At 46.1% G+C, this 17,620-nt stretch overlaps 2 protein-coding genes and 1 long non-coding RNA gene across 27 annotated transcripts in view; 2 read left to right on the forward strand and 1 right to left on the reverse strand.

The window, feature by feature from the left end:
• The window catches only part of PEX14 (peroxisomal biogenesis factor 14), a 140,959-nt gene extending 135,620 nt beyond the window's left edge, over positions 1–5,339 (forward strand). For all 15 annotated transcript variants that reach the window (XM_082230332.1, XM_082230328.1, XM_082230335.1 and 12 more), the window contains one exon: positions 4,099–5,339. The gene's annotated coding sequence lies outside the window, so the exon portion shown is untranslated. The remainder of the gene's footprint in view (positions 1–4,098) is intronic.
• The window catches only part of CASZ1 (castor zinc finger 1), a 450,923-nt gene continuing 433,355 nt past the window's right edge, over positions 53–17,620 (reverse strand). For 7 of the 11 annotated variants that reach the window (XM_082229679.1, XM_082229680.1, XM_082229682.1 and 4 more), the window contains 4 exons: positions 12,900–13,048; positions 11,466–11,700; positions 10,057–10,350; positions 53–8,211 (listed from right to left, as the gene is read on the reverse strand). In XM_082229679.1, the coding sequence (XP_082085805.1) occupies positions 7,031–8,211; positions 10,057–10,350; positions 11,466–11,700; positions 12,900–13,048 (1,859 nt within the window). In that variant the 3' untranslated portion in view covers positions 53–7,030. The remainder of the gene's footprint in view (positions 8,212–10,056; positions 10,351–11,465; positions 11,701–12,899; positions 13,049–17,620) is intronic. The other 4 variants (XM_082229674.1, XM_082229683.1, XM_082229681.1 and 1 more) reach the window with 3 other exon arrangements.
• LOC309536505 lies at positions 12,962–17,509 on the forward strand. Its single transcript, XR_014221537.1, has 4 exons — positions 12,962–13,084; positions 13,739–13,849; positions 14,771–14,967; positions 17,371–17,509. It is a non-coding gene; the product is annotated as an uncharacterized lncRNA (long non-coding RNA).

A 17,620-nucleotide genomic window follows, 5' to 3' on the forward strand; every position in this document is an offset into this window, starting at 1 on the left:
TTGGTCAATTTTGCTGCTGTCATACTTTGCCAAGGTATACACAAAATTGGGCTGTGTTTCATATGTTTTATTCCATTTGTGTACTACTAGTAAGTTGGGGTCAGCTTACAGTGGGTCACACCAGTGGCACTAGAATGTACATTTTTATGCTTTTAAAGAAAAGGCAGGAAGAACAGAGTAAGATAGAGCTATACTAGGGGTGTGTGTGTGTGTGTGTGTGTGTGTGTGTGTGATGACTTAACAAATGTCATGATTTACTCTCTCCCAATGAATCCTGAGAATTTTTTCAGTGTGGGTGCAAAGAGCTGCCTGCCAGAGATTTTGGCACCCCTGGAACCCTATCATTGGCTAAGGAGAAAGATCACTTATAACCAGTCTGTCAGCAGTGTCGCTACATCCTAAGAAACAGGAACACATCTCACAAATTAAAACAAAGATCCCTTGTTGTGTTTAAAAGTGGGCCTAGAGGTGGAACAGCACTGTTATGTGTAACTCATTGGATGATTTTGGAGTAGGGGCACAGTAGTTTCTGGGGAAATGGAGAATTAGAACATTGGGGCCCAGTACCACCAGGGAAGCAGGCTGAAACTGATCCTGGGCTCATTTGAGGAGTCGCTGGTAGGCCCATGATCTCCCATGTGTTTTTGGAGTTAATTAAGAATCAATATAAACACAGAAGCTGCTCATACTTTTGTCTTCATGGGTGAAGGTGACAAAGGCATCTATCTATCAGGCCGCAGTGAAACTTCATTTGAATCCCAGCTTGGTTATGACCAGAAAGTCCTGTTCCCAGCCTCCGTTCCTCTGCCTGCAAAATGTGGGATTACTGAGCTCCAGGCAGAGTGCATCGTCTCTTTCTTTTATCTTAATAATCTTCTGAATTAGGTGAGCCTAAGCGGGAGGCAGACTTCTGCAAGGTCATCTAGTGAATTCCATGGCTGAGTAGTGATTTGAACTCAGTGTGACACGTTATTCACAACACACAGTACATTTAGCCATTCTACACACCAACCTCAAAGTAATTTGCAAGTCTTTTTTTAAAAATAAATTTGACTATTGTTTAGATCAGTGTGGTCCTATAGGCCTCTTTACCTTGTCCCTTAGGACTCTCCCTAGCCACATCGCTCACTGACCCTGCTTTGTGCCCTCTTTTGAGTGGTTGGTGGTTTTTGATTTTTTGGCTCACGGGAATTTGTCCTTAACTCTTATAATGCCTCTTGGTTGTCTGGATGGAGGATAGAGAGGGGTGCCTCGGTATGTGTGAAACTAACTTATGGTACAAAGGCAAAATCCACATGTGCTGTTTTCCTCACTTTTGCCTCTGGCCCCAGCTACCCTGGCATGTGGCCCTTGGAAGGTTGCCCAGAAAGGCAGAAGTTGTCCTTGAACTGAAAATGATTCCCCATTCCCGGTTTAGATGATGGTTGCATCACCGTGCATTTAACCAAAGGAGCTAGATAGCTCTTAATGGTATGGATATCTCTTTAGGCTTTGGAATGCCACACCTCGTATCTGTACATTTTGTAACTTTTGGTGAGCTGCTATGCATACCTGACCTGTAAGGGCAGTGTTACAGCCCCAAGAGTTCTTCTTTGGCTCAGTTTTTAGATGTTTGGGTTGCAGGGTGGGAGGGAGGGACATAGGGGTTGATCTCAGGCTCCATTGTGTTTCTAGTGTCGTCATCAGGAGAATTGTGGGGTCTGTTAGTCTGGGGTTTAATGAAGCTATTTTTTTCTGCATATGGGGAGTACAATTTGGTTTTCCAGACCCCAATGACAGGCCTAACCTGGGCAGCAGGTAGCTTTCTACAATGCCAGTAATTACTTAAGCTTTGCTCTTGGAGCAGAGAGATGAAACATGTCTGAGCTCAAGAAGTGCTATTAACTAAATATGTTAAATAAATAATTAAAAAGTAGGACTTTTAAAGATGCTAGTTAAAAGTCAGTGCAATGCTACAAATCAACAGAAAGCTGTGATTGGTTGGCTTTTTGTTTGTTTGGTTTTTTCCAGTTTTTATTGAGTGAAAATGTCAAACCTTGCATCAGTCATGCAAAAAAAAAAATCAAATAAATAAAACACATATATTAAATTTCTAATAGCACTAAATTCAAGTGGAAAAATATTCAGTTCTTAATAACGTAGGTGCTGAGAAGACCAAATTCAAGTAAAATCAGAGCACACCGTCCTGTTAGGATTTTTTTTTCACTTTCTGCATTATTATTTTTTGTCTCAAAACCTATATATAGCTATATATCTATATATATAGGTATATACATATAGATATATACACACACATATATATATATGTGCATACATATTATATTTATATTTATATATATACACATACATATTTATAAAACATTAAAAAGAGCATTGGTAGTTCAAGCATCACTTCTTTTTCTCCCTCCCCACCCCTCCCACACAGAAAGAAATAAAATAAAATAAAAACAACAACAAAAGAAAGTACACATTTTAAAATTCAAAATGAGCTAGCAATGGCTTATAGTCCTAGTGTGCAATATGGATTTTACAAAAGGCTAGAATTTCTCCCTCATATTTTTGTCTTCCTGTTCTTCTGTGTGTGTATGTGTGTGTGTGTGTTTTCCTTTCAAAATCTAGGGCCATTAAAAAACAAACACCATTTCTTTTTCTATATTGAAATACAGTTCTCTTTCAATACAGGTGAACTTTATAATAATTTATGTATTTATTTGGTGGCTAGGTCCCCCCCCTTTTCAACGACAAAGCAGTAATGAAAGGATCTACACTTAGGGTTTCAGAGGTTTGGTTTTTTAAACTCTCTCTCTTGTTCTTGACACACACCCCCCAACACATGGTCCCCTTAAAGCCACCAAGTTCTATATTCCACTGGCTCCATTTCAGCAATGGTTGTCAAAGCATATGCCTTTTAAATCTATGGCCACCAGCTGTTGTCCTGGAGAGGTGCAAACTGGCTGCCTAAACCTCAACATCTTCTCCGCACATCATCAGCACCACCATCACTTATGCTTGGGACTACTAAATTTCCATGGGATACAGGACATGAATGTGAGCCTGCCCAGGGGCAGCGGGAACAGAGGACGCATTTACCACCCCTGTAATTTCAGCCATGCTAAATTTTACCATGTCCAAATTTGCCTACTGTGAGTGGGATGAGAGGACACAGAATCAGGAAAGGTTATGTTGTGTGGGGGGAAAGGTTGAATAATCTTGCTTTGTTGCTAACTGGTGGCCTCTCCTGCTCTGTAAAATGACACGCTTAGGTCCATCCAAAGGTTTATGCTTGCTCTGAACTTTTAAGCTCATTCTTAAATGTCCTCCTCTTAACACCTGGGGACACTGAAGTGCTTCTTTCTGAATCAGGATGCAGTTGATAAACATTTAACATATATATGAATATAAAGACCTGTTTTTTCATTCTTTTTGTTTTAGGCAGAGAAGAAGGGGGAGAAGGTTGTGAAACTGGGGAAGTATAGAGGGACCAGTCATTAGGTGTTAAAACTAGTTCAACTTGGCAGGCTTTTTGTTGGAACTGAAGGTGGTCGAAACAATGGGGAAACTGGTTACTGGGTGATTCTCAGTGGGGAACAACCATTCCAGTCAGATCCAAACAGTTACATAGGAAGAGGTGCATAACTGGCTAATGTAAACTGTACCTGTTCTGCAAATTCTTTTCTTCCCACCCCTTCCTTTCTTGCCCACTAGTAACCACTGGCTTCTATGGCCAACACCAATGGACCAGAAACCCAGGGGAGGCCATTTTACTACCCTGCCACCACCAGAGGGTCGTAACTGCCTGCTTGTATTAAAAAAGACCCCAAAATGTATAGAAACATAAAACATAGGGCTTATCCATTGCCTCTCACCCTGCAGTGCATCACAGGTTTCCAGAACCTTGACCGCAAGCAGGAGTTTTCTGTAGCACCTTTTAAGCGAGACACCTAAGTGGTGAGAACAGGAGAGGGATAAGAATGTGCTGAGAGTTTGCCCAAACTTCTTAAACATAAATACCTCACTACCACGTTTACCAAACTCAGGTCCTTTCAAGAGACTGAGAGGACAGGGAAGAGTAAGACCTCATTGTGCCTATTCTCTTAGGTAATTTTGATGTGCATCTGTTGATGTGACCTATGTCACGCTATGAGACCATAACCTGCCCCATCCTGGAATTTAAAAAAGCAGAGGAGTCAGCAGTGTGGAGACTTGCTACCATCTAATTAGATGTTCCAAGGAGCACCTTTGCCAAGTCAAAACTACCAGGAAAAGGTAGGCTCTTGGTGAGGTTTCTTTTTTAGAAAAAAAAAATTATAACCTGACTGCCCATACGTTTGAAGTGGCAAATAATTAAATACATTTGTTTTATAAAAATCCAGAAACAGTCATTAATGAGGTTCAAGCTTTTTCTTTTAAAGCTGTGGGAAGAGTCATAGGAGGCTGAGATGGTTCTTGAGGAAACAATTGTCCCCAACCTCCCAAAATAAAATTAAGAACAAATAAAAAAATCCTATGCATATTACTACAAACCAAATTGGAGTGTGTCTGTGGATAAGAGAGAATGGTGTGTCTGTGGATAAGAGAGAGTGCATGAAGTGTGTTTCATTAAATGACAGGGCTTTTTTGTGTGTCTCTTTTAAAATGTCTGTTTGGCTGAAATTCAAATTCAGAATCACTTGATACTCTATACTGAGAGTAGGAAAATGATGGTAGGGAAGACCCCCTTTCTGTAGCTTTTGCCCCCCCCCCCCACAAGTTTTTTGGCTAGCTGGAGGTGGTGGGAATTAGTGTCCACACTTGTGTGTGAAGGAGATAATTGTTGGTGAACAACCAAATAGGATGTTGAAGGGTCTGTTCCTCAGGGTAGCATTCTTCACTGGATACTCACAGAGTATTATCTTGGTATGGCTCCTTTCTCTCTGTTCTATATATTTCTATATATCTCAATATCTATTCGTAACCTTTACAGGGGCAAAAATACTGTACAGCTATCTTTTTTTCCTGGACATATCCTTTATCCTTTTATTTGCCACTCTTTTAGTTTTCCTCCTCCTTTCCCTTAATATTTTAAGAAACTTTAAAAAGTGTCCATGGACCACATTCTTACTGTTGAACTGTCAAGTTGTTTTGGGTGTGATTGTTTGAGAGGGATTCAAAAACTAAGACTAATAAAGCTCTCAGCCTTTTTTTTTTTTTTTGCACTAAAATGGCATGTCTGTTAGACACAAGGGTTGTTGTGTGTGGCTGGTTTCATTAGCTTTTAACGACTCAAAACCACCAAATGTATTGGAAGCAAAAGACCTATCTGCAGAGCCATTGTGGGTGCCTGTTTCCTTCTTTGTTTTTGTTTTTTAAAAAAATGCCCTCCCCCCTTTTAGGATATGCTTTATCTGGTGACTTGGGGGAGTGCAGGACAGGTGGGCAAGGGACATTAGATTATTTGTATGTCAAATGAGTTTGCTGTGCAGCTGCTTTAATTGTGGAGCAACAAATTCAAGTGGCCTCTTCCTTTCCACAGCTCCACAAAGGGCAAAGGGACAGGAAACATTTCTGTCCTGGGATTCAGAAGAACATCGCCCTCTCTGCCCGAGAATCTTAAGGTAAGCCCTATGTGTGGCTTGATGGGATGGGTTGTAGTAGCTAATATTTATCCTCCCCCAACTTGTTCCCACTAAAAGACGCATGCCCTCTTTCAGCCTTCATAAAGCATGCTTAAATGGGGTGAAGGTGGGGGGGGACAATGGTAGAGAAGGGTAACACCTCTGCTTCCTTCCTGTAGCTAAGCCATCCCCCAGTAAGACCAAGTACTACTTGGGCCTGCCTACTCTTTATGAGGTACGTGCTTCTTCCACCTCCTCTTCTTTCATTAGCAGCGAGGCGGAGGGGTATCCTGAGCTCCTGGGTCTCTACCCTACTTGTTGGGGGTGGCCCTGCAGTCTGGAAAAGAAGCAGTTGGCACCCCCTCTCCACAAGGCAGCGGTGTTTGGGTTGGCTCTGGTTAAATCCAAGCCTCCCTTTCACAACCAAGGGTTCTTTTCAGTGCCGTACCCCGTACTTGCTGCCACCGGTCAGAGCCCCACCAGAAAAGGAACACTCCCCACTCAGGTGTGGGAGTGTCACAATATAAATAAGTTCTTTCTTCCTTAAAAAAAAGATTAATATTATTATTATTCTTTAATAACAAAGAGGATCAGAGAAGTATCCGCATATTCCCAGCCCCGTTCAGTTCATTAATGCTTCTCTTTCTCTTTTATTTTTTTTAAAAAAACTGACAATAAATACCCCATTTCCCAACCAACCCAAGCTGCCTGAGACCCCCATTTCTCCTGTTCATTTGATGTTGGAGAAGAGAGGAGAGAGAAAAATAGAAGTATGACTGATGCCCTCCCCCAACCCCAATTATGCCTAATGGCGAATAACTTCGCTTTTGTGGCTTAAAGGAACCAAATCCTCATTTTTGTAAATAATATATTATTATCACCCCCTAATATTCACCATCGAATGCTAGCTGCCCCCTCTCCCTGAGAATGGGAGGAGTGTTAAAGGACAAAATGAAAACAGGAAAAAAAAATAGAAGTTAAAGAGGAAAAGAAACAACTCCACTCCCCCCCTCCAAACCAACAAGGGGAGATTTTGGGGGAAGTGGCAGGGGAGACATTTGCCCTTATGGTTAGCACATCCATCCAGGAGAAGGAGGGTCACTTCTCCATGGCCCAACCCATCTGCATATTAGTAAAAAGATTTGCCGTCTGCCACCCTGTAAACATGTGCGTCCCAACAGATGGGTCCCTCCGCCTCCCCCTGTCCTTCCCATGGGCACAAGGCTTCTTTCCTTTTTATTTTTTGCATGGTCCAAGGATTAAGCGGCTTCCTCGTTATCTTGTGCACTTCCTGGGGTGGAGTTGGGTGTGTGTGTTTCTCTTTGCTGCTTGTCGTTCCAGCGTTTGTTCTCGCCTCACATAGCAGGGTCCTCTCATTTAATTCAGTTTCTTATTTTTTTTAAAGATCAAAAAACCCTGCTGCTGCTGTCTATAAGTTAAGGGGAGGCCTCAGGGGCGGGGGCTTGCTCGCCTGGAGGTCTGGAAGCATCGCTGTGGACTGCAGAAGGAGAAGCAGCCTCCCCCAGTTCCCTAACGTCCTTTGCAGGCATGGCCTGGGGGTCAGGAAGTGACTCTTCAGAGTCTGTGTTCAGATCTTCCTCATCGTCATCGTCATCATCGTCGTCATCTTCCTCCTCCTCGTCTTCCTCATTCATTTCCTCCTCATCGTCCTCCTCATCGTGGGAGGAGTCGTCCTCCACGTTGCCACAGCTGGCTGGAAGCCGCTCGCTCTCCACGGGGACCCCACCCTCCCCGGCGGGGGAAGGGGCAGCGCCCGCAGCCTCTGGCAATTTCTGGCTGAGGTCCAAGGAGTCATTGAGGCCCACGCCCGCTGCGTTCTGCAGGAAGAAGAGGGAACTGTTTGTGTCAGTGCCGAGGTTGAGCGAGCTGTCAAGGTTGACGGAAGAGTTCTGCGCATCGTACTCCAGTGTGGAGGGCGGGAGGGCCTCGGGGCCCGGAGAGATGGCCGGCAGCTCTCCGCGCTCCTGTTTCTCGTGCTTGCGCTTGTGCGAGTCCATCTGCGACATGCCCACCACCGTGTGCTTGCAGCCAGGGTAGGTGCAGTGGAAGTGGGAGCACTTGAGTTTGTACTTGCAGTCGGGCACCTCGCAGTCCACGCTGGAGCTGAACTGGCAGAAGCCTGCGGCGCTGATGACGTCCTGCTTGCCGTGGTGCTTGCGGTGGGCCGTCACCTTGGTGCTGTCGGTGCAGCGGAAGCCGCAGCGCAGGCAGTGGAAGTGCGTGCTGTTTCCCGAGAACTGGCAGTCGGGGAAGTTGCAGCTCAGGGAGGACTTGAAGCGCTTGAAGTCGTCCAGCACCAGGTTGTCGACGCGGTCGTGGTGCTGGGCATGCTTGTACATGTGGGTGCGGCCGCAAAACTTGTAGCCGCAGTTTTCCCTTGTGCAGTGGTAGTGGGTGACCTTCAGTGAGAACTGACAGCTGGCATCCTTGCAGTCTTCGTAGAGGTCGTAGCGCCGGAAGCCCTCCAGCATCATTCCTTCGTCCAGCATCTTGCGGGAGGAGGCCGTTTTGCGCCGCTTGCCAAATGGGGACATGTCCTCAATGATCCAGAAGCGCTTCTTGGCCCCTGCGGCGGTTGGCATGGTGATGGTGTTCCCTGGGGAAATGAAATGGGCAGAGGGGATTTTAGAACAGGACTTTGCATCAGACCCACTTCTCTTTCCTGCCTAGCTAATTGGGGTGGGGGTTCAGACAAGCAGTGTTTGCCCAGTGTTTCTTGATCTTTACAGTTTCTAGGCAGTGAGAGGAATGGCAATACTGTACGTAGGCTCCTTCAGGCAAACTCATTCCATCCACCTCATCCCCAAAGCCTGGCCACTGCAAAGCCAATCTTTTCATTCCCTTGAAGTGGTTTGGCAAGAGATGAATAGACTTAAGAGATGGAGAATGGAAGGCCTTGTACTTCTGGTCATTACACCTTTTTTTTACCTGCTCTGCCTTTGTTCCTTTGGCACTTTATCTGTGAGAGAGTGCTTTGTGACTCCACTCTCGTACCTAAATATTTGTACTCTCACTACATCAAAGGAGCAGTAGCCGCAAGCCAGGACCAGACCATGTTAATAAACCACGGGCTCAACACTATTCCCTCCCTCTCTCTTTTTTTAAAAAAGATGTTTTACCTGGAACTTGCATGTGACATGGAGAGCAATGAGCAACTCGTCTGTCATCTGATATAAGTTTACTGTTTCACTCACTCAAAGTCAGACATGCAGCCCTCCAGATGTTGTTGGATTCAAACTCCCATAATCCCTGACCATGTTGCCTGGGGGTGATGGGAATTGGAGTCCAGTGACACAAGTTCCCCAGCGCTGCTTTAATAAGATTTCTCTCCTTTCGTTTTTTAGGAACAAGCTAGTAAGTAAGGGTGACTTAAATGAAACACAATAAAATGAACTAATTATGCCTATAAAACCAACAACCACATGCATCTAATGTTGCTCCAACAACTCTCCTGGGCCATGAATACACAGACCTTCAGCCTGCACTGACCCCATCTTGCTCCTCCCAGAAGTGGTAAGGGGCAAGTCCAGAATGGGCTGTGTAGTCTCCTGGGCAAGAGCAGCACATTGGGAAGCCTGTCCCTTACAAACAGTTTGCATAGGAGAGAATATTTATGCCCAACCCAAAGAGTGAAAAGGGGTTTTCACAAGGGATTAATTTAGGAGACCACATCACTGGGGTCAAATTCTCATGGGACAGCATCCAATGTTTAGGAGCTGGCAGCATTCTTAACCAGGGCTGAATAAACATTTCAGATTTCTAGGCTCTGTACCCTACTTGGGCCACCATGACTGTAGAGAGATGGTGATTGGGTGAGCCAGTCTGAGTCCTGAGGTTGCAGCTGTGGTGGGAGTTGATGAGTACATTCAGGTAGCATGCTAAACACCTATTCATGTGCAAATCATTTCTGAAAATGAGACTAGTTGCCTAGTCCAAGAGTGGCTAAGCTTTTAAGGGCCAAAGGCCACACTGACCCACCATCAAGTCTTTGGGGGCTGCATATCAAAGTGGTTATTTAACTGTCATAAAACCCCTTTGCTATTGGCCGCTCGCATTGGGCGGCACAGGAAACCGTTTGTGATCAGAGGGGCAGAGGATCAATCAGTAATTAGAAATACACACACACACACACACACACACTTAAAAAATATGAACAAATGTTCCTTTTTTAAAGAAATCACTTTTTGTGCTGAGGTGGATTTCTCTGTGGCCTGTAGGTTAATCTCCCCTCGTCTTACCTACTATTGCAATCAAAAATTGGTCTTCTGTAAATTGATTTTTATATATAAAAAAATGGCAATCCAATAACTGTAGTTGTCATTTTGAGCATCAGTTTGTCATCGCTAGGACTTTAGTGGAAGGACAGGGAGGTGGAGCCTTTTGGGTAGGATGTGGTGGGTGGGGCTGTAAAAGTATGAGAGAAAGTGTAGAATGGTTTTACCTGCCGCATCCTGCACTAGAGGGACATCGCTTTTGACTGGAGTTGGGGCGGCAATGATGGGTGAAAACCCTGTTGAGCTGGCGGTGGGCAAGACAAGGCCCCTGCTGGATCCCAGAGTGGCACTTAGCAGAGAGTATGAGACACAAGATGGAGAGAAGAGATACGGGAGGGAAGGAAGGGGAGACCTGAGCAGGGCTTGTGAGAAAGATGGAGGCAGAGGTGGTGGTTGTGGTGCATTTTGGGTAACGTCATCACCAGCAGCAGGAGGAGGAGCAGCAGCAGCAGCCAGGCAGCCTGGAGAAATGTGGAAAGAAAGAAAAAAATAGCAGGGGGGAAAAACAGAACAGAAGGAAAAGAAAAGAAAAGAATAGAACCAAAATGAGAACCCAAGAGTGTAAGCAGTACAATGAAAATGGAGAGCACGTTCACACGTACAAGAATGGAACCACTGACAGAGGAGATGGAGAGTGTGATGGACAGCAGTGATGGAGTGAGCATACCCAGAGACCAACAGGGAAGAGCAAGAGGTGGCAGAGGTCCCTGTGAGTATCAAAAGAGGGACTGCAGTTTTACTGCCAGCCCTCCCCATCTGGTTTGTGGCAGGCTGGCTACAGTCAAGCACAGTCATCCTGGAGAGGTGTAATGAGTAGTGGTGCAATTTAAAGAGGAGGATGGCTGCTTCCTTAGTGCTATGAGTTTCTATGCCCTGCCCTGTTTGTGGAGTGGTTGTGATTAACATTTACTTGCCGCCCTGATATTGACCGGTGTTTTTTAGTAATGTATTTCCACCAGCCCCAGCAGGCTGCCCCAAGCAAAGGCCATCAACTTGAACTGTGGTGTGGGGAACAGTTACTTTTAAAAATGGCTATTATGGGGATACTCCGAGGCATCTTTTTAGGTTAATGCTCCTTGATGAAATTGTAGGGTGTGCCAGCCAACCTCACTGACGTGTCCCCCTGATAACCCCAAGCCCTGACACTCTTGCTTAGATTGGTGACAGGTGCTAGAATTTCCCCCCAAAACCTGGATCACAGTATAATAATCTCCCCAAAGGGCAACTGTGTAAAGTTCAATTTGTTTGATCACTGGGGCGGTGGAGGGGAGATTTTAAGTGAGCAAGTACTGATGCCTTTATTTCCATCAGGAATTATTTTAGCAAGGTATGAGCTGCACAGCCCATTCTGGATCAGAATAAAAATACTTTCACAAACCAGGAATGGTGATGTCAAAGGGGCTCTTTTAGATGACACAGTGATTTCTCTTGCTGTGTCACAGGCGGAGAGGAGATCCCGCATGGCAGGAGGAGAATTTGGCGCAGCTTGTGCGAGAGAGCACCCAAGGGATGCAACTTTTAGGCTGCTCAGAAGCAAAGCGTTACCAATAAACTGTTTCCTCCCAGTGTCACTTACCGGCTGAAGTGCTTTCGTTGCCCACTGGCGTGCTGGAGCAGCTGCGGTCCATATTGGAGGACTCAGAGGAGATGCCACCAGGGCTGCATCCTGTGTAGTCAATGTACTCATCTGTCTCTGTATCCATCATACTTTGGGGTCCCTGGAAGGAAGCAGGAGTCCCTGATGAGGCTGGGCTGGGAGCCATGCTGCTGACTTGGGGGAGGTTTTCGTTCCTTGGAGTGTGTCCAATAACCTGCAGCGAGAAATGCGATATTGGGAGGGGTGTGTTTGACTTTTACACCAATAACAGTAGTTGGGTTCCAAGTGGACATCTGTTTGGTGTTAGGTCATGTTGGCTAGCACAATCAGGCTGGCATCATATAGATCACCTGCCTAAAGGGTGTTAATGCTAGCATTGTGAATTCTGTGCATATATGCAGAGGATGCCGCCAGAGCCTGGGCCTGGGAGTGTTAATCTTGGCATCAGCATTGGGCTGTGTTGAACTTGCTGAATTTAGCAGCTGCGACTATGGCAGAGGCAGCATGTGCATGAAGATGTGCTGGGGGGAGGGGATCTTTTGATTCTGCATTATATTACTACTACCACTACTACTACATTTGCCACCTGCCCTTCACCAGCAGGTCCTGGGGTGGGTTACAGCACTTTAAATTTCAGAATTAAAAACTGTTAAAACAGAGGATAGTTACAGGAACAGGGTGGGTCCTGAAAACAGACACCTCGGTTGTCAAAGGCCAGAGCAGAGTGTTCACAGCATTCGCTGAAATCTGTGTAGTGCCAGTGCAATATGCACCTCTGTGGGCAGGAAAGTCTACAACTTAGGGGTGGCAACCCCCTGCCAAGTTTCTGAGGGCAATGGAATGACTAAAAGGGCACCCTCTGCTCAACTGTAGGGAAGGAAGTGGTTTCTCAGACATTTGGGGCCTGAGTCATTTAAGACCTTTAACACAAGCGAGAACACTTTCAGCTGGGCCTGGGAACAAACTGGCAACCAATGCAGTTGTTTTAAAATAAGCGCAAAGGGGGATAATATAGGGGGATGATTCTAATGTCGCGTTTTCTAACATAACTGGAATGCTTTTTGAATATTTGCAGAAGTAATACAATGGTAGAACTGAATGTGAATGCAGATTTTAGAGCAAAGATCAGGAGCTGTGAGGAATTTTGAAGATTCTGCTTTCACATCTTGTCCTGGACAATTCACATAGGTCTTGGGGAAGGGCTGTAGCTCAGCGGTAAAGCATCTGCCTGGCATGTAGAAGATCCTAATTCCTGGTAACTTCAGGTGGGCCTGGAAAAAGCTGCCCAAAGAGCTGCTGGCAGTCAGTTCTGAGCTGAATAGTCTGACATGATATAGCAACTTCTTACGTGGGGAAGTGCCATAGCTTAGTGGTTTCTAAGCATATTTATAGCCACTCTGCAGGAGGAGTCACCTGAGTGGGAACACGGTCGAAGTTCTTCCCCAGCATCCTCCTCATGTGCTTCCTGGCATGGGATGTCATCTGATGCTTCAGGAGGAAGGAGAACTGGCAGCCTTCACGGATGCAATGGAAATGGCTGTTCACTTGGTTGTACTTGCAACCTGGAAGAGAGGGAATGCAAAACAGATGCAAACCTCGTAAGTTAACAGTGGCCAGGAGTGGAGCAGCTGTGCTCCGGGCAGGGGGCTTGGCAATGGCTGCTGTCCTATTTGATCTCTGAGAGAGTGCAGCAATTGGGACTGACTGCTGGCTCTTCCGCATCCCCAGACTTGTGTGTTAAATACTTCCTAATGTGGGAGAACAAGTTAGAAAGGATTCTCTTGCTGAAAAGGGGTCAGGAAAAAGAACTTGTTTTAAACTAGTACCATAGGCTTCTGACTCAGGTGAGAAAGGGGGGGTGTTACTTTATTAATTGTCTACACAGGTAACCTGTGACTCTCCAGATGTTGCTGAACTAACTTACAATGCCCAACAGTCCCAGCAAGCATGGCTAATGGTCAGGGATGGTGAGAGCTGTAGGCCAGCAACATCTGGCAGCCAGAGTTTCCCCACATCTGATTAAGATGGAAGGATGTCCTTCCCCTACTTTCCTCACCTAGTCCAATCAGTGCACATGGCACAAAGCCTGGCTGGCAAGGGGGTCAGTGTGGAGGAGGTCTCGTGTCACCTAAAAGGTTTTTAGGGCCACTCAACGTCAGTGCTGGTTGAATCCTTTCTGCTTTGCCAAAGGCGGTGGTGGGAGAAGGGCTACATGGCTCTAGAGTAATAATGGGGAACCTTTGTCTTCATAGGTGGTGGTGGGACTCCAACTCCCATCAGCCCCAGCAAGCAGCACAGCCAATGGCCAGAGAGGATGGGAGATGTATTCCAGCAACATCTGGGGGAAAGATGAGTGAGATAATGTATGTGAAGCCCTTTTGGTGTCCTAATTTTTCTATGTAATTAACTAAGTAAGGCTGCAACATTTAATTTATTAATTGGCTAGATCAATCCATTAAAAACCATGTTGATAGACTAAAAATGTGTCCAAATTAATTGGACAACATTTTTTTGAAGCCCAGTTTTTAAATGCAAGTAGTTATGAAAATTGCAGCTGGCAGAAGGGGATATGCATCTCCTAAGTTAATGCCTCGTGCATTAACAAAAGCAAAAGAAACACATTTTGTTTCGTTTGTTTCAGAACAGATTCGTTTAAGTTTAATCAATTAATTGAGTAACTTGGTAAGATTCCTTTAACGGGATGGCAGCCCTGATTTCTCCTTTTTCTTTTGGGGGTTTAGAGGAGGGTGGCCCTCTGGCTGTAATGTTGGACTCCAACTCCCATCAGCCCCAGAGGTAGCATGGCCAGTGGGCAAGTGATAGTGATGATTCAGAGGATGGTGCCAGAACTCAGTCTGTTCAACACCTGTTTAGAAAAAAACATTGTTCTGCTTGCCCAGAAGCTCACGACTATCGAACGCAAGCAGGCTCTTGGCCTTGTTTGAGGAATATTTGGGTGCATCACTTTGCATGCTTGAAAAGCATCACGAACACTCCATGTTCACCAACAATATTGTGCACACAAATCCAAACACATCATGAAGAACCTCTTTTCTTCCTCAGCGCATCCATAAATGTCCCCCACCACAACGCCTGCTCCTTGCCAAATTCAGCCAGTGAATTGAGCAAACTGTATGTTCTTAAGAAAGTGGCACTGTTTTATGTCTCTGCCAAGTTTGGTATTTGTTTAAATATTATTCTCTCACCCCGTAGAACTCCCCCCCCCATCACCCAGCACCCCCCTGTTCTGTCTCTATCAACTCGCCACCCTGTTCTCCTTTCAGGAAGAAGAACAAACAGTGCTGGCAGGACTGAAACTGTATCGGCCGCAGGCAGGTGAAGGCTTGCCTGTTGCTGGGGCAGCCGAGTGTCATGTATCATCGGGCGGCTTTGTCTGGCCCCAGCCATCCCCTGGAACAGCACCGGTTGAGCAAACAGCGGCAACCGCCAAGCCGCTTGACATTCGTAAGCCAAGACCCAGGTAAGGGGCAGACTGACGGTGTTGTTTGCCGTTGCCCAGGTTACCACAGGCCTCGCTGCCTCTCCAACATGAATTCTTTATGAAGTAAAAAACCCACAAAAACCCACAACCGAATAGGAAGAGATCTCTCTCTTGCTCTCGCTTTGAACGTTGGCTGTTTTGTTTTGTCATGTGTGTGCGTGCACGCATATTGGCTATTTTTATCCCCATCAATAGAATCAGTTGTGTTCAGGGGGGCAGCGGGGAGGCAGCCAGGGACACAAAGAAGGCCATGGCTTGTTTGTTCTCCAGGACTCCAGTGAATACATGGTGCCCCAGACAACATGGGGCTAAACACTTCTCTGGGGTGAGAGGTGCAGGTACAGCTGGTGGAGAAAAGAGGGGGTTGCCAGTTTCAAAAGCCAAAGGAGACTCTTCCCCTGCCTACAAATAATGGCTTAGAAGCCAAATTTATCTCCCCACCTCCTTGGACCATCTGCGTAGAGGAAAGGTGGCTGCCTGAAGAAGCCCCTGCTGCTTACAAAAAACTATCTGTCAAACAAGAAGCCTCCAGAATCTGTTTCTGAGACTAGAGCCGCCATATGCATGTGTTCAGTCTAGGCCAGTCCTGCATGGAATCTTTGACTGCAAAGCCAGCAAGTTGGCTGGTTTGAGGTGGGTGGGTGTTATTGGCTGTTCAGACAGGGATTTAGAACCTGTGTCCACACACAACACATACAGCCATCCCTGACCATTAGCCATGCTGGCTGGTGCTGATGGAAGCTGGAGTCCAGCAACAAACACCTGGAGGGCCACCCCCATTGTAGGCCTTCTGGAAAGGGTCTCCACCACTTCCACACACACCTATGACCCTGCTAGACCTCAGCACCAGTTAAACTAAGAAGTGCAAACACCCAGGTCCCAGCTATCACTGGTGCCCTAAAAACTGGTCCTGTCATTTGGATTACTGAGGGCAGAAAGCTGGTTTCTATATGGGATGGCTGTTGAATTTTGCAGATAAATAAGCAACTTAGAACTGGTTGCACCCCTATTGGCACAACCCCTTCTGGTTGCAGTTCAGCAGCTGAGCCAGTGGGGCTGAGTGCCTCTGCTCATAGTCTGCAGAAGGGGCCAACCATGTGTGGGTTTAGCCCAGGAGGGTTCACTTTTGTTTGCCGTAGCAGCTGGAGGAAAGGAGGGGGAGGTGTTTACAATTTCGTAATTGTTTTTGGCATGGCCCTAATAAGTCTGGCAAGCGGATCTGCCAACCACACACACCCCTGCCGCCTATCAGGCGCTTTGATGTGCCTGGATGGTTGGCATCGAAAGAGGCAATGTGCTTGCCTCCAGCGCCGAAGCGACTGTAGATGCCAGAAGAGAGATTGGGCGGATTCTCCCCCTTACCCTGCCACTACCACCATTGGGAAATATTTACCCTTTGGCTCTTGCTAGGCAGATCTGGCAAGGAGTATAAAAAAATGTACTCCTCAAGCCAAGGGGTATCGTGCAAAAAGGACTACTGGGAGATTTCAGTGTTCTTCTGTCACACTCAAATTTCTAAGGTGAGCAGAGCAGGTGTTTGCTCCCAGTGACTCTTCTCCTGCAACCAGGGTGAGCAGAGACATCTCGCCTTGCTGGGGAGTTGCCACTGGGGTTGTATATGTTAGAAACAGCTGTAGGTTGCCTTCCCCACTTGCATTCTTAACTACTTAGAGCAGGACCCACTGATCAAAGGAACTTTTCCAAACCTGTTTGTCTGCCTACCCACACAGAAAGTAGGCGATTTGGCATGGAATAGAAGTGCACTCAGTTCTGGTTGTGTGAAAGGCTAGGGAGATGGTGCAGTTGTAGCAATTGGAGAGCTGGACAAGGAGGTGCGGAAACCTACCTTTAAATCCTCACTCAGCCATGACGTTCATTGGCTGACCCGGTATCAGTCAGTCTACCCTACCTCACAGGGATGTTGGGACAAGAAGAAGAAGAGTTTGGATTTGATATCCTGCCTTTCGCTCTCTTTAAGGAGTCTCAAAGCGGCTAACATTCTCCTTTTCCCTTCCTCCCCCACAACAAACACTGTGTGAGGTGAGTGGGGCTGAGAGACTTCAGAGAAGTGTGACTGGCCCAAGGTCACCCAGCAGCTGCATGTGGAGGAGCGGAGACACGAACCCGGTTTCCCAGATTATGAGACTACCGCTCTTAACTACTACACCACACTGGCTCTCCATGTGTGGTGGACAATCATACCATTTTGAGGTGTGATATAAAATAAAATGGCTAGTAAGAAGGGGCTCTTCCCAGGCACTAACGACCTGTATGCTTGCCACTGCACCCTTACAAAAATCAACCTGAAGATTTGTAAGTAAACATATATTTTTTTTTTTTAGAGAGAGAGGTCACTAGTTTCCCACTTTCTTTCCTCTACAGGAAACAGATCCTGCAAAGGTGGCTGGGAACTTCCCACTGCTTGGGGGAAAGGGAACAGAATTCGTTATCAAAGGAGGAGGAAGATAACCTGGTGGAAAAAACACTCTTTATGGAGGAAATGGCCAAGAGTGACTGAGTGCAATTGTACGCACACTTCCTTGTGAGTTTTAGATCCAGTGTCAGACTTTTTGCTGTTGTCAACTGGTGAAAGATCCTGCCCCAACACCATGTTACACCAGAGAAGAGAGAC

This window comes from Podarcis vaucheri (genome assembly GCF_965113315.1).
Source record: "Podarcis vaucheri genome assembly, chromosome: 7".
Classification (NCBI taxonomy): domain Eukaryota; kingdom Metazoa; phylum Chordata; class Lepidosauria; order Squamata; family Lacertidae; genus Podarcis; species Podarcis vaucheri.